This window comes from Cyanistes caeruleus, chromosome 2, assembly GCF_971803275.1.
Source record: "Cyanistes caeruleus chromosome 2, bCyaCae1.hap1.1, whole genome shotgun sequence".
In the NCBI taxonomy this organism is placed as follows: domain Eukaryota; kingdom Metazoa; phylum Chordata; class Aves; order Passeriformes; family Paridae; genus Cyanistes; species Cyanistes caeruleus.
In genome coordinates, this window is record NC_141702.1 from 48,199,484 (window position 1) to 48,219,569 (window position 20,086).

Consider the following 20,086-nt stretch of genomic DNA (forward strand, 5'->3'; position numbering starts at 1 on the left):
CTCTGCAAGCAGATCTCAAGCATCTATTGGCTAAACTTACAGAGTGGCCATGTCATCTCTCAGTGTAGAACCTTTCATGCCCCTCTATTCCCTTGTTGCAGTGACTTTATGGAGTAGCCATGCATGCATGTGAATGCAGTTTCTGAAGCGTAATTTCTACGCAAACATGCTGAAATCTGTGAAATCTGCTGCTAAAGAATGTGATCAATCTGGTTTTCTTCCCAAGCTCCCTAGGAGTCACACCATGAATTAAGTCTGTTTCTCAGAACAGAATAGCCAGTGTTTCTTTGTCTAATAAGATGGAGATGCATTCCAGAAATAAAATTCCTGTTGTCTCTGCAGATGTACAGAAGCTGGCTGGTGCTACAAAATGTGTATTCGATTAAGTCAAAGACTGTTGATCAACTGGCAAATATTGAAAGCATAAAAAACCACACTGCAAATATATGGCAAATGTGCATTTTGGCAGGTGAACACAAGATTGTGAGTCTTCCACTCTTTGTCAGTTCTGTGCTGGGACCATAAAGGACTGCCATACAGGATGCAAGGATGCATTAGAAACCTAGTGTATGTCCACAAATGTCTATATCATGGCCCTGAAAGGTTGGCCTACACCAAAGGGAATTAAAACACCAATAGAGAGATGAAAGAAGATAAGCTGGGGTAGAGAGAGAGTGATCTAATCTTTAAATTTTAATTAAAGAGGTACTAGAACAATCTTTTTTCTAATTGCAATCTTTACTTTAGGGAAAACAGGGCAGTTTCTTAAACCATGATTACTCTTGTTCTTACGTTTTCACAAGGAACACAGATGTGTAAACTACAGAGGGTGGGTGACAGAGAACTCTTGGAGGAAATTGTAGCAAGGGATCTTCCTATTTGATACAAGGCAATAAAAATCCTCATTGTGAGGATGAACAGCTCAACTGGAAATGCCCAACAAAGCAAAGAGGTCTAGCTTTATTTTGGCCAGGTTTAAGTTGGGATGACTCTTCAAATAATTTTCCTGCAGAGGTCCATTCTAACCTTAGTCTATTATTACATGTGTGTGAGCTGACAGCAGTCAGGCTTATATACATATGAAGATCACTAAAGACAAGTGACTTAGACAGAAATCTCAGAAAAGACAACATGTATAAGCCACATTAATCATGCTGTGAAATAAAAAGCTCATTTTGGAGAAATTATTTCATTTGAGAGCTGGAAAAACTCTCCATTTTTTTCCTCTCCAGTTTTCTAACAATCTATAGAGAAAAATGTTTTCTTGACTTAGTCTTTACTAAAAAGGGAGAAAGGTACATAAAAAAGTAAAACACAATAAAATTGATTCAGTAACAAGTAAAAAAACAGAGGTTATACAAGAATACACTTTGGCAAACTTAACTTTGTATTTGAAACTCTAGATATAGGAAGATAAGGACATTAGGAGCTGAGATGTATAACTGAGAAAAATTACTTTCAAAGTATTAACAGCATGAAGAAATCTGACGACTTCTAAGAAAACTAGCTCTTGAAAGAGAGCAAAGGCCAAGCTGAGCTAAATTAGAGTCTAGGAATTCAGAAAATGCCTTCCTGCAGATTAATTTCTCCAGCTGGAAGAATGTTTTTGAAGATGATCATCAAAAATTTTGTCTGCCTGAATACAGAAATAGAAACAGCTGGTCAAATTCTGGAAATTAAGGTCTTCAGGTTAGCGATTAATCTTAGAGTTCCCCTAAAATGCCTCTAGTAAAAATCCTACAGCTGTTAAAAGACTGGTATAATCATATCTGAGTCAATTTTCCTAGCCTGTGGCAGTACAGTGGTCAGTTCAGGTCAAAGATGATGTTTCAGGTCCAAATAAGATGTAACTGAAAGGCTGCATCACCATCCCTCCTAAAGTCAATATTCATTCTGAGACTAATAATGAATGTCGCTTATGGAACAGTGAAAATTTTTGTCAAAACATACCTCTGGAACTGCAGTCAGACCTGTTTCAGCAAACTTTGCCTCTGACTTCAACACACAGAAGTAACGGTGCAGCCCAGGCTGATTCAGACCTTACTCATCATCACCAGGGAGACAACTGATTCTGTGTGATTCCTGATCTATTTCAGAATATTTAATAAGATTTGGCATGTTTTGAAGGGGCAGAAGATGGGATGGATGATTAAACTTTTTGTGAAAGTTTAACAACTTCATTTGTACTCTGTTGTTATATGCACTTTTGCCCTTTGCAGTAATTGCTGCAGTTAATTCTGTCCAGAGAGCAGAGATTTGCCTCCAGAGACGAAGAAGTCTAGAAAAAATCTAGAAGTTTCTAGATTAGAAACTTTCCTGTTAGGGACTCACCCATCATTTGGAAGATAAAAAGGTGTAAAGGTAGCTTGTTTTAACTGATTCACTGGTAACTTTGAAGCTGGTTAAGCTGAACACTATTCAGGGCAGGGCCATATATCTCTACCCTCTGGATATCATCTGGTACACATTACTCTTATACAAATAAAAATAATAAACCATCACAGCAGTAACCAGCTTGATGATCCCAGATGATTTTTAAACTACTGATTAGTGTATATCACAGAATGAAATTATTTAAAACAAAATAAAACCCCTCCACACTCTGTCTTTGGTACTTCATTTTCCTGTGACCACGGTGTCTTTTCCTTGCGCATGCCAACTAGTGCTACCACCTCTAGTACCACCGGAGGTTGAGTGTGGCAGGGTACTACTCAGCAAGAGAAAAGGCCATGACCTCCTGTCTCAAGCCCATTTAACATAACAGAAAAAAGTCTCATTTCACATAACATTCACAGGGGTTACTCACGGCTCAGCTTCAATGCTCTGGTCAGCAGCTATGTAGTTGGCAGGGATGTAGCCCGTGAGCTTGCGGCCAGGACAGACTGACCCCTCTGGCAGGAGGAGCTTGGCATACCACCATCCCTCATGGGATGCATTCAGCACTTCCAGCTTATCCCCAGCTCGGAAGCTCAAGTCGTCCTCAGTGCGAGCATTGTAGTCGAACAGTGCCACAAAGTTGCAGATTTTTGCTAGATCCTGGCCAGGCAATGGAGGTAAAGGTTTCTCTTTTATCTTACTCTCTAAGTCCTTCTGTCCTGCTTGGAGGTCAGGTTTTACCACAGCAAGGTTGGTGAAGATCTGGCCTCCTTTGTCTTCCTGCTCACAGTTTGTCCCAAAGAATAAGCAGGGAAGGTAAGGCTCCAAACAGGGACAGTGCTTCTGGCAGAAGTTTCCCATCCTGATTCTTTGTTGCTTACTCTGCTTCTGCTTTTCTTCTGCTTTTCCTGGTTGCGAGACTCTTAGACCAATTTTTGCACCATCCACATCTTAGCTTTTTGTGGATTTCTTCTCCCCCTTCTCCTTTGGCACAAAATGAAACAGCTCTTGGCACAGCTGGAAGCTCCTCTCTGAGTCCCAGGGAGAGCTCATTACAGACGGCTCCCAATTAGGGAGTGAAACCTAGCATTCAAGTGCCAGCACACGTGTGCAGGGAATTTTTTACTTCCTCTTCAGAACAGGAAAGCAACACAACGGCTGTGCTGGGCTGAGCTCTGAGAACAACAGCAAAGTGAGCAGCCTCTTCTGTTACAGCAAAACAATGAAGCAAGAACATGTAAATAAGGGAGGTTTTTCAATTCCTTCTGCTCAGGATGGATGTTTTCTTATCTCAGATGTGGTCTGGTCATACGATCAGTGGTGAATGTCTTGGCAATGATTAACCAAACTGACCTGCCTGCTTCTCAGCAGTCTGACGTGGACAGGTTGAATTTTTGTTTCCTGGTTTGTACTGGTTTCGTTTCACAGTGGGAAGCCTTTGCTCACCTGAGACTGGCAGACGCCCTCACCAGGAGGAGTGCACCTGTGGCTCCTGCCCTCACTCACACCTGGGCACATTCCCGGCCAAGTACCGCCCCCCAAACCAACCCTCTGGCTTTTTTTTTATTTCTTTTTTTATTCAGCTTGGATGGGCACTTTTTACAAGGAAAACCAAATATGTATGGTTTACAGTAATAAAGCAGCATATTTTAAGTCATTCCTTATTCTGCATTTTAAGGAAACCAAGCTGTTAGCCAAAAATGTTTTCTCTAAGTGGCTGGCTAATTAAATCAACCCTATATAAAAATAATGGTTTTCCAGTCACCCTGCAAACAGTTACAATGCATTGACCTGTATATTCCCATTTCTAAAGCATCTCTAACCCAGCATACAGACCAAACATGGGCATCTGGATACTGCTGTGGCAAAGCAGGCTGAAGGGCTGGCTGCTGTATCACAGCGGTGCAACCCAAAATTGTAACTCCTGGAAATCACCACAGACTGGGGGACACAGAATGGTTGGAGCAGGAGCAGGGAGCACAGAAGATACAGAGATAGCCTGTCTGCACACAGTGGTGGCATTTCAGTAAGAGACAAACTCTTACAGATCAGAGTCTATTTATTGAGATCAAAATTCAGATATGGACCTATCATTTCCTTGAGATTAAAACACCCAGGTCCTTTTTTTTTTTTTTTTTTAATAGGAATTTGGTGCTGCTTTCCTAAACCAATTACACATCTCTCAGTTCCGTTTAGAGTTGCTGACTTCTGTAGTTTTACTTTACTAGAAAGAAAACCACTAAATAGCAGAAACTAAACACTTGCTTTCATCATGTTTCTCATTCATTTGAATGAGATCAGTGGCAGAGGCAGAAGGCTACTGATGGACTACAGACTGTGGGATGACTAAAAGATATCTCCAGTGATAATGTTAATATCAGGTGCATCTCCACTGAAGAGGAATGGGACCCGCTTACACAGACTTCTGCAATGCTGCAAAAGAAATTAAATAAAGGAGGAAGTACCATACACATCAAGTCGTCATTAACTCTCATCATCTTTAGGGTCTGGTGAAAAAGGTATGCTGATTTTGCAGATTATGATAATCTTGTTTAGTTTCTGAAGCACCACTGGAGATGATTTTTTGCCAGTAATTATTAACCACATAATGGTAAGAACACATATATCCAAGAGATATTTACTTTTCCTCAGTGTAACAATATCCAAAGGAAAGAAAAACCTATACTGATAAAGAAACTATGTTCATTGGTCCTGTTTAAAGAATTGTCTACATTTACTGAAAGCAGAGAATATTAGAAACTTCTACTAAGTAATCTGCCAATTTTCAGTTTCCATATTTGATTGACTTTTCCTTTAATTATTTTTGGTTCTGGCAGCTTGGGCATTAATTTGATGAAGCTTTGCAAACTCCTTTACTGCCCTGAATAGTTTCAAATTGACAACAGAGCCATTTGCATCATGCAGAATCAAGCTGTACAATGCACAACCATTTTCAGGATCAAGTCCCACCTTTACACTCAGAAACCAATATACAAACACATTAGAAACCACACTGCATTCACTGAAACCACTCAGATAAGTATTTATAACTGTAACTACAACAGGGCTTAAGCCTACAAATAGCTGTGTATATGACTACCTTATCTCAAAGAGCTCCAGGCATTAAATTCATCTTCTCCCTCAATTTGCCTCTCTGTTTGTCTTTAGAAGAACAGAAAGACTTTTTCTGGAAGTGATCAATAACTATAAATCAGGTTCTTTTCATCCTGATCTTCAGGACCAGTTCTATGTATTAACCAAATAGACTTTAACAAATAGCCATTAAATTCATTAATCAGATTTAAAAGGCTTCTCAAAAAGAGAGAAGATTGGAGCTGCTGAGAACCACGGAGCAGATTTCCTATCCCATGTTGGACAGGACAAGTGAGCTGTGGTGGCCACGCTGCAACACTTCTGCAAGGGTCTTTGTTCCCATCCTGGTGACTTTATTGAGGATTCACTGCATTTCTGAAAATAAAGAAGTACTCTTAATCGTTTAGAGACTATATAATTTTATCACAGGCAAGAAAAGAAAATTAGCATGTAATAAAAATGTTCTTGCTGGTTTTACACAAAAAAATAAAATCTGATAAATCTCATAATCCCGATCTTCATATTCACAGTTTGGAACAAATGAGGGTACTCATGTATATTCAGGGGCTTTTCAATATAAACTGTTGTTCAAGTTGTCTGCATTCATATTACATATAATTTAATAAAATAATCTTTGCATTACTTATTCTTTGGCTTAAGTTATTTCTTTTGTCTTGCATCCCACTATATTTAACTTTTTCTGGAAAAGGAGACCAAACAATTCTGCATTGCTCTTTGGCCTTCTGTATCTTTATTTAATTTGTTTTGGAGCCTGAATCTTAATTTAATTTGTTTTGGAGTCTGAATATCAGAGCAGAAATTGTTAAAAAAAAATAAGCTACTAGAGGTAAAGTGACTATAAAAGACTTAATCAGAGATATTGATTAATTTTATTGGCAAAAATACTTCAAGAAGGATACATTCTTACAGCCAACATTAGCTAGCAACAAAGATGAATGTATTATAACCAGAATGGCACATTTACAGTGTGAAAACTGAAATTTAGTGTTCCAGTCCCTATATTATAAAAAAATTCCAAGCACTAATATTGCAAGTAATATCTTAAAATATGCAATGCCTTGAAACAAAGATTGATCATTGAAAAGCTGTGTCTGACAGAACTATGTAGACTTAGACTTTGGAAAAGAGAGCAAATCTATTCAATCAAGCAGTACTTTCCCCCTTCAAACTATGTAATTTCCTATTGCTTTTAATGTGTGTTTCCTTGTTCCATAAAGGAAAGAGTGCACACTGATACTATAGGTTTGAGGATGATGGTTATCTGAAGTTACTTTTTATATTCTATATATTGATTATCAAGTTCAGTATTAGTAAGACTATTACAAGGAGCATTACACCTGCTTAAAGGATTTATTCAAAGTCCTCTAAATCCATTAAATCAAATTCTAATTAATTTAAAGTCAATATCCCTTAGGCCTTATTCTACAAAACAGTCACGTTTAAACATGGTGGTGAAACATACTTCTCTTAGTTCACTGAAGGGATGGAAGAATAATATGTTAACATTACATCCTTCAGTAAACTTAGTACATAATTAATCTGCAACACTGACATTAATAGAAGTGATCTTGGAATCAGGTCCTGCTCTGCATGAATTAAGGTATCAGATTAAGTTGTATAAAATAAGTACATATAAGATTTGAATCCACAATATTTCAAAAGCCTTGTTTTGATATAAATCCTATTTGTGTTACATGCCTTCAAAAATTATTTTGCATGGGTTTGCATTACAGATATTTCCTACAATTATTGGTTTGTATGTGCTCTGTATGGAGCTATTGGCATAAATACATAAAAACTTGTGAGTTTCAGAAAAAATGAACCCTCCTCCAACACATAAATAAGCTGGTTCATATTTGAGAGGCAAGGAGTGAACATCACTGAAACTCAGTCTTTAGTACTGATGATACATGCTGTTTGAAACTGTTCCCCTATGTCATGCAGAGAAGAATTGCAGTCTGAGCTGTGCTCTGCTGGGGAGAAAGGAATATTCCAAGGCAATGCCCATCAAAAGTTTTGTTATGAATTATGAGTCAGTTGAAATTGGAAATTAAAAAAGAGAGTGTTTTTTCTTAATGAGATCACAACAGAAACAAACATTTTCATTCATAATTGTGTTGAATTCTATAAAAGGAAAAAAACCTACATGTAGAAAAATAGATATTAAGGTATAAAATACAATAATTGTAATTAAATAATCTATGATGCCTGTAGCATCACTTTTCATACTGTATAATCTTTTTTGAGCCAGAAATTATACAGCTACATTTAATTTATGCTTGTTTAAATATTTGACATTATTACCTTACTTAGAAAAACTTCATAATGCATTATGGCAAGTCAAGCCATTCAGCAAAGTAAAACATTCAAATAATGTGATCTTTAAAGAAGCTAGCAGAAAACGAAAAGCATTTTGCTTTGAATCTATTCTTGGGGAATAATTTAAATGACTAACCATTTTAAAGTTGTGTAGTTTTTTTAAGGTAACAAACTGAAATAAAGCACAGTGATTTTTTTTTTTTACCACAGCTGTCTTCAGCTATATTTCTTTCCATTTGCGCATTAAAATGGAACACATTACTACCACTTTGTAGCTTTTTTATATTCCTTTTAATCAGCACTCTCATTTTGTTTCTCTAATTTTCAAATTGCCATTTTTTTTCAGTGAAAATAAATTATGTGCGTAATTTTGCCCTTGACAAAATTATTTACTCTTATTGATTAATCACTTTCCTGATTTTGTCTATTATCTTAAACCATAAATCCATGAAGACGTAGAGTTATATTTGGTCCTGCATTTTCCAACTTGAAATCTTTTTACATTTGTAATGAGAAAACTCTGGCTATTTATTTCCATAAGGCTGATCCAGTAATCCATCTCTACCCTGGAAAACATTAAAAGTATAGTTTCAAGTGCTTTGGTGATGAGGGCTGCTTATTTATTAGCTGAATTTGGGCCTGAAGCACACTACATCTGACAACAAATTAACAGAGAGAAATAAGGTTCTGTCAAAGATTGACAGAATAGAGTCTTCCTCTATTCGCTCAAACAAACAGATCCCACTTTGCTCAAATTTAATGTGAGTTTTGCCATTATATGCGATGAGACCAGACCTCAAACATTATTTTTCATTTCATTGTACATTATTCTAAATGATATACAGCCCACAGTGTTAAAAATTGTAACTTAATTTGCTTTCTATGTAGCAGCCTCTCTGAATAAAGCCAAGAAGTTGTAGCTATCTAAGGCATGAAAAATACTTCTAATCAAATTTATCTCTGTGTGGGAAAAAATATGGTAAGTGGATGACAAAGAATTATCAGCAAACATGACTTCGCCATTCTTTTAAGAAAATGTATTCTAAACCCGACCCTGTTATGAATAGTTTTTAAATTTAGAATGTTTATATATTTATGAAGGTTTTATCATGGGTCAAGATCATTTCTCACATAACTCTATCAAACTCTGCATGCTACGACATAGATGACTTGCGAACATGATTTACCATTTTTATCTTAAGTTGGAATTGCATCCAAAGAAGCAAAGTAGTCCAAAGAGATATGGATGTAAAGGATCAGTGTATCAAAGTACTATATTCATTGTTTCACCTGCAAGTGAAAGTGCTTGGGGTTTTTTCCAAAAATAAAACCAGCACTCTCTCCTGACCTTCACTGTACCTCAAAAGACAGCATCTCACAGAGAACTGAACTTTACTAGTAGAATATATTGATCTACCATATAAAGGAACACATCTTATTAATTACATTAGATCACTGAAATATGACATACAAAACCAGTAGAAAAACTAATTTTTAATTTTATAATAGAATAGAACAGAGCAGAACAGAACAGTTCAACTGGAGGTGACCTGTAAAGGTCATCTGCCTGACCACTTCAGGACTGGCCAAAAGTTAAAACATGTTTTAAAGGACATTGCCCAAACACCTCTTAAACACTGACAGGCTTGGTGTGCCAACTACCCCTCTAGGAAGGCCATTCCAGTGTGTGACCACCCTCTCAGTAAAGAAATGCTTCCTAACATCCAGCTGGAACCTCCCTGGTGCAACTTTGAACCATTTCTACACACCCTGTTTGTGGTTCTCAGGGACAAGAGATCAACACCTCCCTCTCTACTCCATCCTAGTTTTATTCTTCCTGCATATTTAAATAAAACTCATTTCCATGAATTTTGCATACACTTGGATTTTATAGATCTAAAAAAGTCCTATAGGAATAGGACTCTATAATCAGAAGGAAAAGGACTCTGTAATCAATAGGAAAAGGTTCTATAATCAGTTTCTATGACTATATGAATCCTGTGCATGGTCCACCCACCTTCCTGACTAGGTGTCCCTCTCTCCTTGTATATTTTTTAAATAGTTTTCCATTTCCTGTTTTCTTTCTGCTGTGTCTGCCTTTCACAGTGAGATGCCATATAAAGAACATTACCCAGAAGATAAGACACTCTTCATAAACCAGAGGAAAGGGAATTGAAAGTGCCCCACAGCAATCTCAAGATGTACACTTATATATTTTCCCTATGAAAAGGAAAGTTTAGGCAGAAAGAAAGCTATAAAGCTGGGGTATATTTCAAAATTATGTTAGGAAGTAGCAGCCAGGGTATGTGTTAAACTCTGGAAACTAAAATCTTAAACACCATAGTGTAGCCATGGCCAAAGGCACAATTGATATAAAAAACATCCTCTTACCTACCCATTTTCAGATACAATCTGATGGTCAATAAATATCACTACTTAGATGACTAATTTATATATTTGATCCAGTGAAAAAGGTCTTAAAACCACATTTGTCTTACTATGAATAAGTGACAAGATACTCCCTGGTTTAACTAAGAGTAGGATTACCTTTTTACCCTTAGTAAATCATTATTTTTCAATCAGTTTTTGACTTATATTTAGAATAGTTTAACTGTAAAAGTAAAAATGTGGTATATGAAGTTACTGTTTTACTGTGTTTCGACATCGGTCTGACCTGTTTCTGTGTGTTTGAAATCCAAAGTTTCACAAACTGACGCAGCTTGTCCTGCAAATGTGTATCTTCTTACTGTTCTTTCTTTCCTTTTGTTTCAGCATTCTTGTTTCTCTCTAGAGATGTAGAAAACTTCTGTATAGTTTCCTACCTCCTCTTTTCTTTCTGCTGCATATCTTTCACAGCTGTACAGTGAGATTCTGTGCAAAGAACATTACCCAATATGCAAGACATGATCTTTATAAACACAGGGAAAGGGAAGCCAGCAGCTTTGGCGATACTCACTTTTAGTAAGGACTTCTGATACAGAATTCTGTTGGTGTAGACAAAATAATTCACCTTCTTCCTCTGGATTTTTTTCCCAAATTCATATTTCTTTGTCTTTGCTTCCACAGCTTTAAACCTGATCAGAATTGGCTCTCTCCCTGTCAAGAACACGAAGGTAGCTAAATGCAGACATATGGTTTTCCTAAAAACAGAAGAGGTTGCTCTGACCTGCTTCACAGACATACACAGAAACAGAGTACAGATATTTAAACAGTTATATGGACTCTTCTTGATCACATCACCTCCTTCTTATCAAAATGCAGCATACTTTTTTTTTATCCTTCCATCTCTCCACGACTAGACACCCTCTAGGGGCAGAAGCAGAACAGCAAATAACATATGCAATTTATATTCAAAATAAGCTCTTATATTTTAGATTTATAAGCATTAATATTAGCTTTTTGTTATTGCAGCCCCAAGGAATATCACTCTTATTATAATCAGCAATGGACACATACAGAAGAATATATGTATTGAATAGAAGATCAAATGCTCCTTAAGAAATCCTCCTTAAGAAAGAGGGTTTATAGTTAAAGAAGGAAAAAATTGGTCTCTCTACTCATAATAGTGACAGGATAAAATTTGATCTTGAAAATCCTAACATGGTAAGGATTGTAATTAATTAAGTGACTTGTATGTTAGTTTGAAAGCACAAATTTCTGTGTTACATTACAGTGAGTTAAATTTTTCTGTACTCAGTCCTAGTAAGACCAAAACTAGAGCAACATGTCCAGTTTTTGATCCTGTGTTCCAAAAAATTAGATAATGACCAGTTTGGTAATGGAGTGATGAACGAACATCATCCAGATTGAGAATCAAAGATAAGCAGGTTCAAAACCCCTCAGCCCTTAAGGAAGGAACTTGAACAATGAAACAAAAGGAGTCTGTGGGAAAAATAGTAGCAGCCTTCAAATAGATCGAAGTCTGGCACATAATGATGTGCTTCTCACATCTGCTAGGAGTAGGATGCAACACAAGAAAAAAAAGACACATTAGAGCAAAAAAGACTTTGTTTTGAAATGAAGGGAGGAAGAAAACTCTGTGTTCTGCATATAAGGACTATTAAACACTGGAAAAAATTGTCTCAGTGGCTCTTCCAAAGGGATACTTTTAAATAAGTAGACAATTGACTTTTATGGGTGTTTGTAGTCAGATTGATCCTGCCCCAGGGCAGAAGATGGCTGTTGTTAGGTCTTTCCTAGTTCTGCTATCTCCAAGTCTGCAGGGTTATAACTGTAGCATTTCCCACCTGCTGTTCAATACCTCTGTTATTTTGTGCAGACTGTGTATTGGAATACACCACAATTTTATTTATTTTTTTTTAATGCAATGACCAGCAAATGTCAGGCTTGAAATGAAAGCCTGTAACTTACTTGGTCAACTCAGAAATCTACAGTATGTCAGAATTAGATATATTCCTGGTTTACTCAAGCAGATATTGAAGCCATAAGCAATTTATATTATTTGTCCATTAATTCACCATGAATACAAATGAATGGGAAATGAGGACTGAGAACTGAGTAGTCCTTTGGATTTTATCCTTAATATTGTAAGCATAAAATAACAGTAGGTCCAAAAGAACAAAAAAAAAAGAAAAAACAAACATTGGAAAAAATAAGGCAATGTCATAAATCATAGAAACTGCACCGTTCTCTCACTATTAAATACTAAAAGGTCTACTTTGGAAGCATAGCTTCCCCAGAAGTCCATATTTCTAGTGCAATTTCTTTTGACTAAATGTAACATCCAGGACAAAAAGAAAAATTTTTCAAAGTACCTTTAAACAACTATGCAGAGTTCTAAAATATGTACTCACTAAGGGTCCAGCAATCAGTCTTGGTTATTAATCATTCTGACAAAAGAAATTGATTTTCATTTCCCTCTTTCATGTTGTGTGGGAACAGCCTGAGGTAGATTACAAGATCTGAGAGAGATGATAAGGACAGTAAGAAGGCTTTTGAGAGACTCTGAGCACCTAGTGGATTACTGTCTGTTTAACCTTTTGATGAACTATTGGGTTTTGTTTTGGGAATCTTGTCTCTTTAGCATCCTGAATCTCGTTTCTGTGCTGGTGAGTTAGAATGTAGGGAATATAGTACTGAGGTGCCAGGTGTAATTAGATGTCCTAATCCCAGTAGGACACTATAAATTTTATGTGTGCAATTCCACTAAAAAGTTGATATGTCCATATTTAATACCATATAAAAAGGCTCCTAAACAACCCAATAAATAGTAAAACTTCTGAAATCACTGGAATTTAATCGAATCTTAAATCCTGATCAATGCTTAAGTATATTCACTAAGCTTCTCTACCTAGTAACAAGGTAACCTGTGTGCCACAGAGGGATGCCTTGAAGATTATATAGTATTTTGTTCAACTTTTAAAAGTCTACTAAAGAAATAGGAAGTTCTAGAGACTGCTTTTCAAATAAAATATATTCATGACAGATTTCACTGCCTTGCAGAGACAAAGGTGACCCTTAAAATAAATTAGTGTTGATAGACCTATGTATCCCAAAGTATCACTTTGTAATAAGTCATAGCCCTACTTCTGTATATCCTGAGATTATTCCTCTGATCGTTCCCAAAGAATATTTCCTTCTTAGTGTACTAAGCTTAAAATCAAGGAACCAAATCCAACAATCCTGTTTAAATGCACGAAGAATCCCATTGAAGCATCATAGGATGCTTCAGGGTGAGGATGCTGGGCTGAGAGGCATTCTTATACGTGTGCACAGAACAAATTCATGGGATAAAAGCTAAATCAAGTGTAAACCTGAGACTCACCTCTTAACAGACTGCTAAAAGAAAATATATTTTTGAAAAAAAACAAAATCCAACACTTTTTGGTTTGACTAATATTACTCCAAAAGTATTTTCATTTGTTCATTTGTTTTGAAAAACCAACAGGGAAAAATCTAGAATGTTCTGACCTTACTTCTGTGTAAGAAGGTGTTCCTTGACTGAAATGAAACAGATTCCTGTTTGTTCAAATTCTTATCTTCACATATCACTATTGCATACTCTTCTATAACAATATGAGGGTGCCTCCTTTTTTTTCTTTTTTAACTAAAAAGCTTAATAACCCTATGGTTAACCTAACCCTAACTGTATTTCTTGCCAAAAACAGACAAATAGCTACAGCTGCATAGCTGGGACAAAGTCAACTTACACAGTCTAAGGACAACAGGCACGAAGTTTAAGGAAAGCTAAATAGACTAAGGTGCAGATAAGTTGCCAGCTAACTCAGAGGGATGCTCCAATGTATTGTACTGCTGCCCCCTTAAGGACAAAGAAAGCGAAGAGCTGCACTACCTGTCTTGCTTAGAGGCCTACAACTTTGTGTGACAGCTAGGATTTTGACACAATTCTCGTGCCTTTATATACGTTACCACACTCAGTTATGTCCCTTTTGCTCTCCAGGTCATGTTATTACGCTCTTGTGCTCTAAAGATGCCTGTTCTGCATGGAAAGCAGGCATGAGGCAGAATGGAACCCAAAATGCTCCTTTTCTGTATTTCCAAAAGGCTTTGCCATATCAAATCACTCACTTCACACTCTTCCTGCAGGCTGCTAAACATTAGGGTGCTGAGGGTGTGCAGAAGCCACTGTCCTCTCCTTCTGGCTCCATGGGTGTCTGTGCATTAGGGGTTGAGGGCTGGAGGGGGAATGTTCCTCCAGGCAGCCTTGCAGCCCCAGCCTGAGGGATGTTGGGCTTCAGGTGTGCCACACCACAAGCAATTCTATCTCCTACAGACTCACCAGTTAGAAATTTCCCCTACTAGGACAGGATTTGTGATTTTTCTAATTTGCCAATTACCACATATTTACAACAGAAAAGAAATTACTGTGATGCACAAATTAACCATGGGGCAACCTAAAAGAAATTCAGTTAGGACCTGATAGCCCAACAGTTCAACTCCAGTTATGTGGACATCTCTGAGAGCCTCATGGTGCCATCAAACCTGAAGGACAGGGCTCAAAGAGTGCTGTAAACACATTAAGGTACTTCAGTTTTTGCAGAATTTTATTAAATAATTTTATCAAAGAATTGCAGAATTGCAGATTTTCATTAAAAGCAGCTCCTTTCTGAGAAGGGCCCTAGAATGGGATGTCAGTATATTTAAAGAATTCATCTGAAAGGAAGAAACTGACAAAACGCTTTTAAGACAAAAGAAAAAAAAAACAACTCTGCTGTATTAATAATGTGCTGAAAGTAGACTGACAAGACTATTACCAAGCTTGTGTTGCAAATACTGAAGGTGTTATTTTCTCATTTATCTTCTCTTTCCCCAAAACTGAAAACCAATTCTCTTCATTAGTATTTTCTCTATTTCTTGTTGTCAGACTTCTGATTTAATATTCAGCTTCACATACCTGAAATTTAACTTGCTGAATCCCTCCATAGGAGAATATTGCTCCCTACACAAAGCGATTTAAGATGATTAGTACTTCTGCATTGTAAATTCTGATAGCTTGTCATTGTTATCAATATAATTGTGTCACATTCACACAATCTGGATGTTCAAAATCACATTCAGTTGACAGTGACTACAGTGACCAGATAGAAAGGGTTGGACTAGATGATCTTTTAATCCAAACCATCCTATAATTCTATCAATGAATACATGATTTTCGATATCTATTTAGAATATTATCTATTCAATACTTCAGTGTGTTAAGTTGGTTTTTTGGTGAGTTTTTGTACAGAAATACTTTACTGGCATAGCAAGTAAAACATACCTTTTAAATGTCATAACCTAAACACTATTTTGGAAGCTACCTGAATCCTTTCCAGGAAAAAAAAAAAATAAACTGGAATAAGGTAGCTGTACTGCTATAATCTGAAAGGCAGACAAACTTTATGTGAGAATAGCATGAAACACTAACAATGCATGACCTTTCAGACCTTCTGAAGTCAATCAAAATTGTGGCCATCAACTTCAGTGGAAGAGGAATTTGCTCTGTGTTTTCTGAAGTGAGCAGCTTTAGGAAGGTAAATGGTTTTGTGCTCTCAGTTCCCAGGCTGCTGCTTCATCTGGACAGTTATCATCCCTGTTGTGTGTGAGGTCCTGGATGTGCCTTTATTGTATGCTCAGGTTTCACACACATTAACTTTTATGTATTTAGGCATATATGTATTTCTTTAACATATGTCTAAAACACATGTAAGTAATCATTATTTATGCATAATTTATTGTGTGTATACATATATAAATTATGGTGTGAGTATACATCGTATGCATATATATATACATACACATTAGAAAGTATTAGCATTAGAAAGTATATTAATGTCTGTGGGAGATTCTGAGAACCTTTGAAAGAAGCTGCTGTACAATGGGCTTTGGTAAAATTATGTAATCCCTTTCTATCTTGCTCTGACACCTTACATGCTCATCATGTCCTACTACTAGCATTTTTGAATTTTCTTCCTAGTTTCTATATATTTACCTGTCTAGTTCTTTTCTTAATCTGATACTGAACTTTTCTGTGGAATTTTTAAATGCATGTGAGAGGTCATGCTATTAAATTTCTCTCAAAATCTTCTCTGTGTCTACCTGAACATAGAAAACTGAATCTTAATATATAAGTACATTATATCTCTTAATATATAAGAAAATTGTATCTATTTACTAGTTGAATGTCTTTTCAAAAGTGTTTTTCTCTTTAATACCAAGGTGTCATTGAGTCATCCTGCAAAAATCAAATCATAATTTGATATAATCAAAATTTCTTCTGCACACTGCTATGGTTATTTGCTCAAATTTATCAACCTACAAAGCACAGCACTTACAGCTGTGCACAGGTAGACAACACTGGAAAAGATTACTTGTAATAAATGTTTTTTAATAATTGCTCTCAATTTAAATACTTTTTTATACTAGTCTGTTTATAGCCATACAAGAATTTAAAAATAAAATATATTTATTTACAATATATTGAACTAGAATTTTTCATGTTTTGTAAATCAAAGCAGTTTTGATGGCGTCATTGGTCTACTGAGAGAAAAGAACTGAACAATAAAGAGGTCCTTCAAACAAGGCTGTCAAGCCCAGTTGTTTCAGAATCCTGATTCCAGCCTTAGCTATATTCAAGTCCAACCACTGAGAACAAGACTACCTAAGTGCAACTCCCATCTGTATGCCTTCCTCCAAATACAATATTTTCTTTCAGACAGCACTTTCTTTCTAATTGCCCTACAGCATTATTTATTCAGCAGATACCTATCAAAAGCTTATTTGTTTATCTATTCTGGACACATACTGTCTGTACTGGACTCTACTGTTCTTAATGGGGGGTTTTTTGGTTGTTTTTAATTACCCAAACTGTCAGTAAATTAAAATGTAGCTATGGAATTACCTATGGATTTTTGGTTTTTCCACAGCCAAACGCACAGCATAGTGTGGTTTACTGTATACAGTGTACCCTGCAGGGACTTCGATACATAGAATCATAAAATGGTTTGCCTTGGAAGTGACCTGTAATATCATCCAGTTCCAACCCTCCTGCCATGAACTGGGACACCTTCCACTAGACCAGGATGCTTGGGGCCCCATCCAACCTAACCTTCAATTATTTATGGAATGGGGCATCCACAACTTCTTTGCGTAACCTGCTCCAGAGCCTCACACCCTCAAAGGAAAGAATTTCTTCCTTACATCTAATCCAAACCTACCCTCAGTTTAAAGCCCTTATCCCAGCACTACATGCCGTTGTAGAAAATCCCACTCCAGCATTCCTGTAAGTTCTTTAGGTATCGGAATGCCACTGTAAGGTCTCTCTGAAGCCTTCTCTTCTCCAGGCTGAACAAGCCCGGCTTTATCAGCCTGCCTTCATAAGAGAGGTGCTTCAGTCCCCTGATTATCTTCATGACCCTCCTCAGGACTCACTCCAGCAGGTGCACATCTTTATTATGTAGGGGGGCCCAGAGCTGGACAGAGTGAAGTGGAGTAGAGGGGCAGAATCCCCTCTCTTGCCCTGCTGCCCACATTTCTTTTGATGCATCTGAGGACACAGTTGGCTGTCTGGGCTGGAAGTGCACATTGAACTTCTCATCCACCAATAGTCCCAAGTCCTCCTCCTCAGGGCTGCTCTCTGTCCATTTTCTGCCCAGCCTCGTGCTTGGGATTGTCCTGATCCAGGCGCAGGACCTTGCTCCTGGCGTTGTTGAACTTCATGAGTTTCGCACAGTCCCACCTCTCAAGCCTGCCAAGGTCCCTAAGGATGATATCCCTTCCCTCCAGCGAGCACCACACAGCTTGGAGTCATGGCAAACGTGCTGAGGATGCATAATGAAGGAGTAAGTAGTGTTTTCTCTACCTACGTACGTTAATTGTCCCCGGTAGAGCCCTTGCGGTGCGGCACCGGCTGTCCTGTGACTGAGCAGGGCTGACTCCTGTTCCCCTCTGCTCACCGGCTCCCCGCAAACACCCCCGGAGACTCGCGGGTTCGGTCTGCCAGACGAGCGGGAGCACCCCCTCCCACGCCTGCTCCCGAGCACACAAAGCCGCGGCGGGAAGCATGTTTTTGGAATTCGAGCGCTTGGACACGCCTCCGGGCATCCTCCCTGCGCCCGCCCCTCCACCGCCGGGCTGGCCGAGGGGCTGTGCCGCAGGTGAGGGCGGCCCCGCCGGGCGGGCCGAGGGCGTCCCGCGGGCCCCGCTCCGCTCTGCCCGCCGCGGCTCCGCAGGAAGCGCCGCCCGCGCTCCTTCCTCCTCCCGCCTCTTTCTCCTCCTCCTCCTCCGCCCGCCTGCGGCGGCGGCGGCTCGGCGATGCAGCAGCACTTTTCCCTGGCCGAGTGCGACGTGGTGGGCTTCGACCTGGACCACACGCTCTGCCGGTACCACCTCCCGCAGAGCGCACGGGTGAGTGCGGGCGGCGCGGCCGAGGGGAGCCGCGGGAGGGGCCCCGCTCCGCCCCGCTCCCGCCGCATGCCCCACCGAAGGCAAAGCGCCGGGGAGTGGGGCCGGGACCCCTCCGGCGGGCACAGAGAGCCCGGGGCCGGCAGACATCCACGGGAGATAAGAGAAACGCAAGTGCATCCCTCGCCGGGCGCTTCCTCAGCAGGCCTCTCTGCCCGAGCGGAGGGGACAGCCATTTCTCCTTCCTTGAACATGGTTCTTCTTTCCTGGCCGTAGCGGCTCTGAGGAAAAGGTAGAGCCCGCCCGCTAAACCCAGAGATGCTGCAGAGTGAGGAATCCGCAGCACTTTGGACAGGAGACCTTTGAGAACTTTCTGGTGCTTGTAATAAAACGCCGAGTTTAGAGGGATGCGGCGCCTCTGACTTAGCCCTGTGGTCTCTTTCGAAGAGGAACTGCTGCCTGTGCTGTGCCTTCCCGCCCTTGTCACTTTCGTTTCTAAACTCCCTGGTAATCTTACATTGACTCGTCTTTCTCTGTTGATGTCAGGACTCTGTTCTGGAGCTGTCTTGTGTCGCGGATGCTCATGGTGTCTCACTTTCTCCCTTTCTTTGCCTCCATTCACTTGCAGTACATTTTGCACTGCACAGGACTCCCACGCTAATTGCAAGATAATTTCAGAATTTGGTATAGAAATAAATGTTTATGAGCTGTCCCATTTATTAATAGTCAGTGCATCCTGTGCTGAAAAAGTGCGCTGCTTCCCATAGCTACGTGTGAACTTAAGTGGAGAGGCATCTTGCTTGCAAAAGAGGATTCAAAAGTAACAATAAAATGTATGAGCTGTTAAATATCTAGGTGGAAACTGTGTAACACTGGGCTTACCTTCCATGTTCTTGCCATACGCAAGCATGTTCTTGCTGATAAAAATTCTGCCTGATGAAGGCAAACATTAGACAATTGATAACTATAAGAGGTTTTTAAAAAATGCTAAGCAACCATGAACAAAATGGAGAAAAAAGATCCCAAAACTTTTACTAAACTTGGTGCATTCTTCATCTTCTCACAGAAGACAGAGGCAGACTGACACATGCCCATTGCATGCCTCCTTATCTCTTGGAAATAAGAAATACTTTAAAAGGCTGATAGGCCCAGCTGAAGATGAAGTTAGTTCTTACTATTTCAGCATTTGCTTTCATATTTGTCTTTCTCAGACATTATTCATACTAATTCCAAGAGCATCTGTTGTAATTAAAGAAAAAAGGCCAGGGAACAGCTTTAATGAAAGAACCACGAGAAAAAGGGAGCAATTACTATTTTTGGATGGTCTTTAAGGACATGGCAGCATCTCCGTAGAGCTTCTTGTATAACATTACCAGCTCAGTACATTAATAAACTGCTGAGTGTCATGCTAGGC

At 38.8% G+C, this 20,086-nt stretch overlaps 2 protein-coding genes and 1 long non-coding RNA gene across 4 annotated transcripts in view; 1 reads left to right on the forward strand and 2 right to left on the reverse strand.

Moving 5' to 3' along the window:
• Positions 1–3,892, reverse strand: part of FRK (fyn related Src family tyrosine kinase) — a 48,781-nt gene extending 44,889 nt beyond the window's left edge. The window contains exon 1 of one of the 2 annotated variants that reach the window (XM_023923970.2): positions 2,807–3,892. In XM_023923970.2, the coding sequence (XP_023779738.2) occupies positions 2,807–3,237 (431 nt within the window). In that variant the 5' untranslated portion in view covers positions 3,238–3,892. The remainder of the gene's footprint in view (positions 1–2,806) is intronic. The other variant, XM_086876857.1, reaches the window with a different exon arrangement.
• A 500-nt stretch (positions 3,893–4,392) lies between these two features.
• LOC147654787 (uncharacterized) lies at positions 4,393–18,319 on the reverse strand. Its single transcript, XR_015283124.1, has 3 exons — positions 18,131–18,319; positions 10,766–10,905; positions 4,393–5,844 (listed from the first exon to the last, which is right to left on the reverse strand). It is a non-coding gene; the product is annotated as an uncharacterized LOC147654787 (long non-coding RNA).
• Positions 18,320–18,418: 99 nt separating this feature from the next.
• The window catches only part of NT5DC1 (5'-nucleotidase domain containing 1), a 126,126-nt gene continuing 124,458 nt past the window's right edge, over positions 18,419–20,086 (forward strand). Inside the window, exon 1 of the mRNA XM_086876858.1 lies at positions 18,419–18,675. Within this exon, the coding sequence (XP_086732984.1) occupies positions 18,583–18,675 (93 nt within the window). The 5' untranslated portion in view covers positions 18,419–18,582. The remainder of the gene's footprint in view (positions 18,676–20,086) is intronic.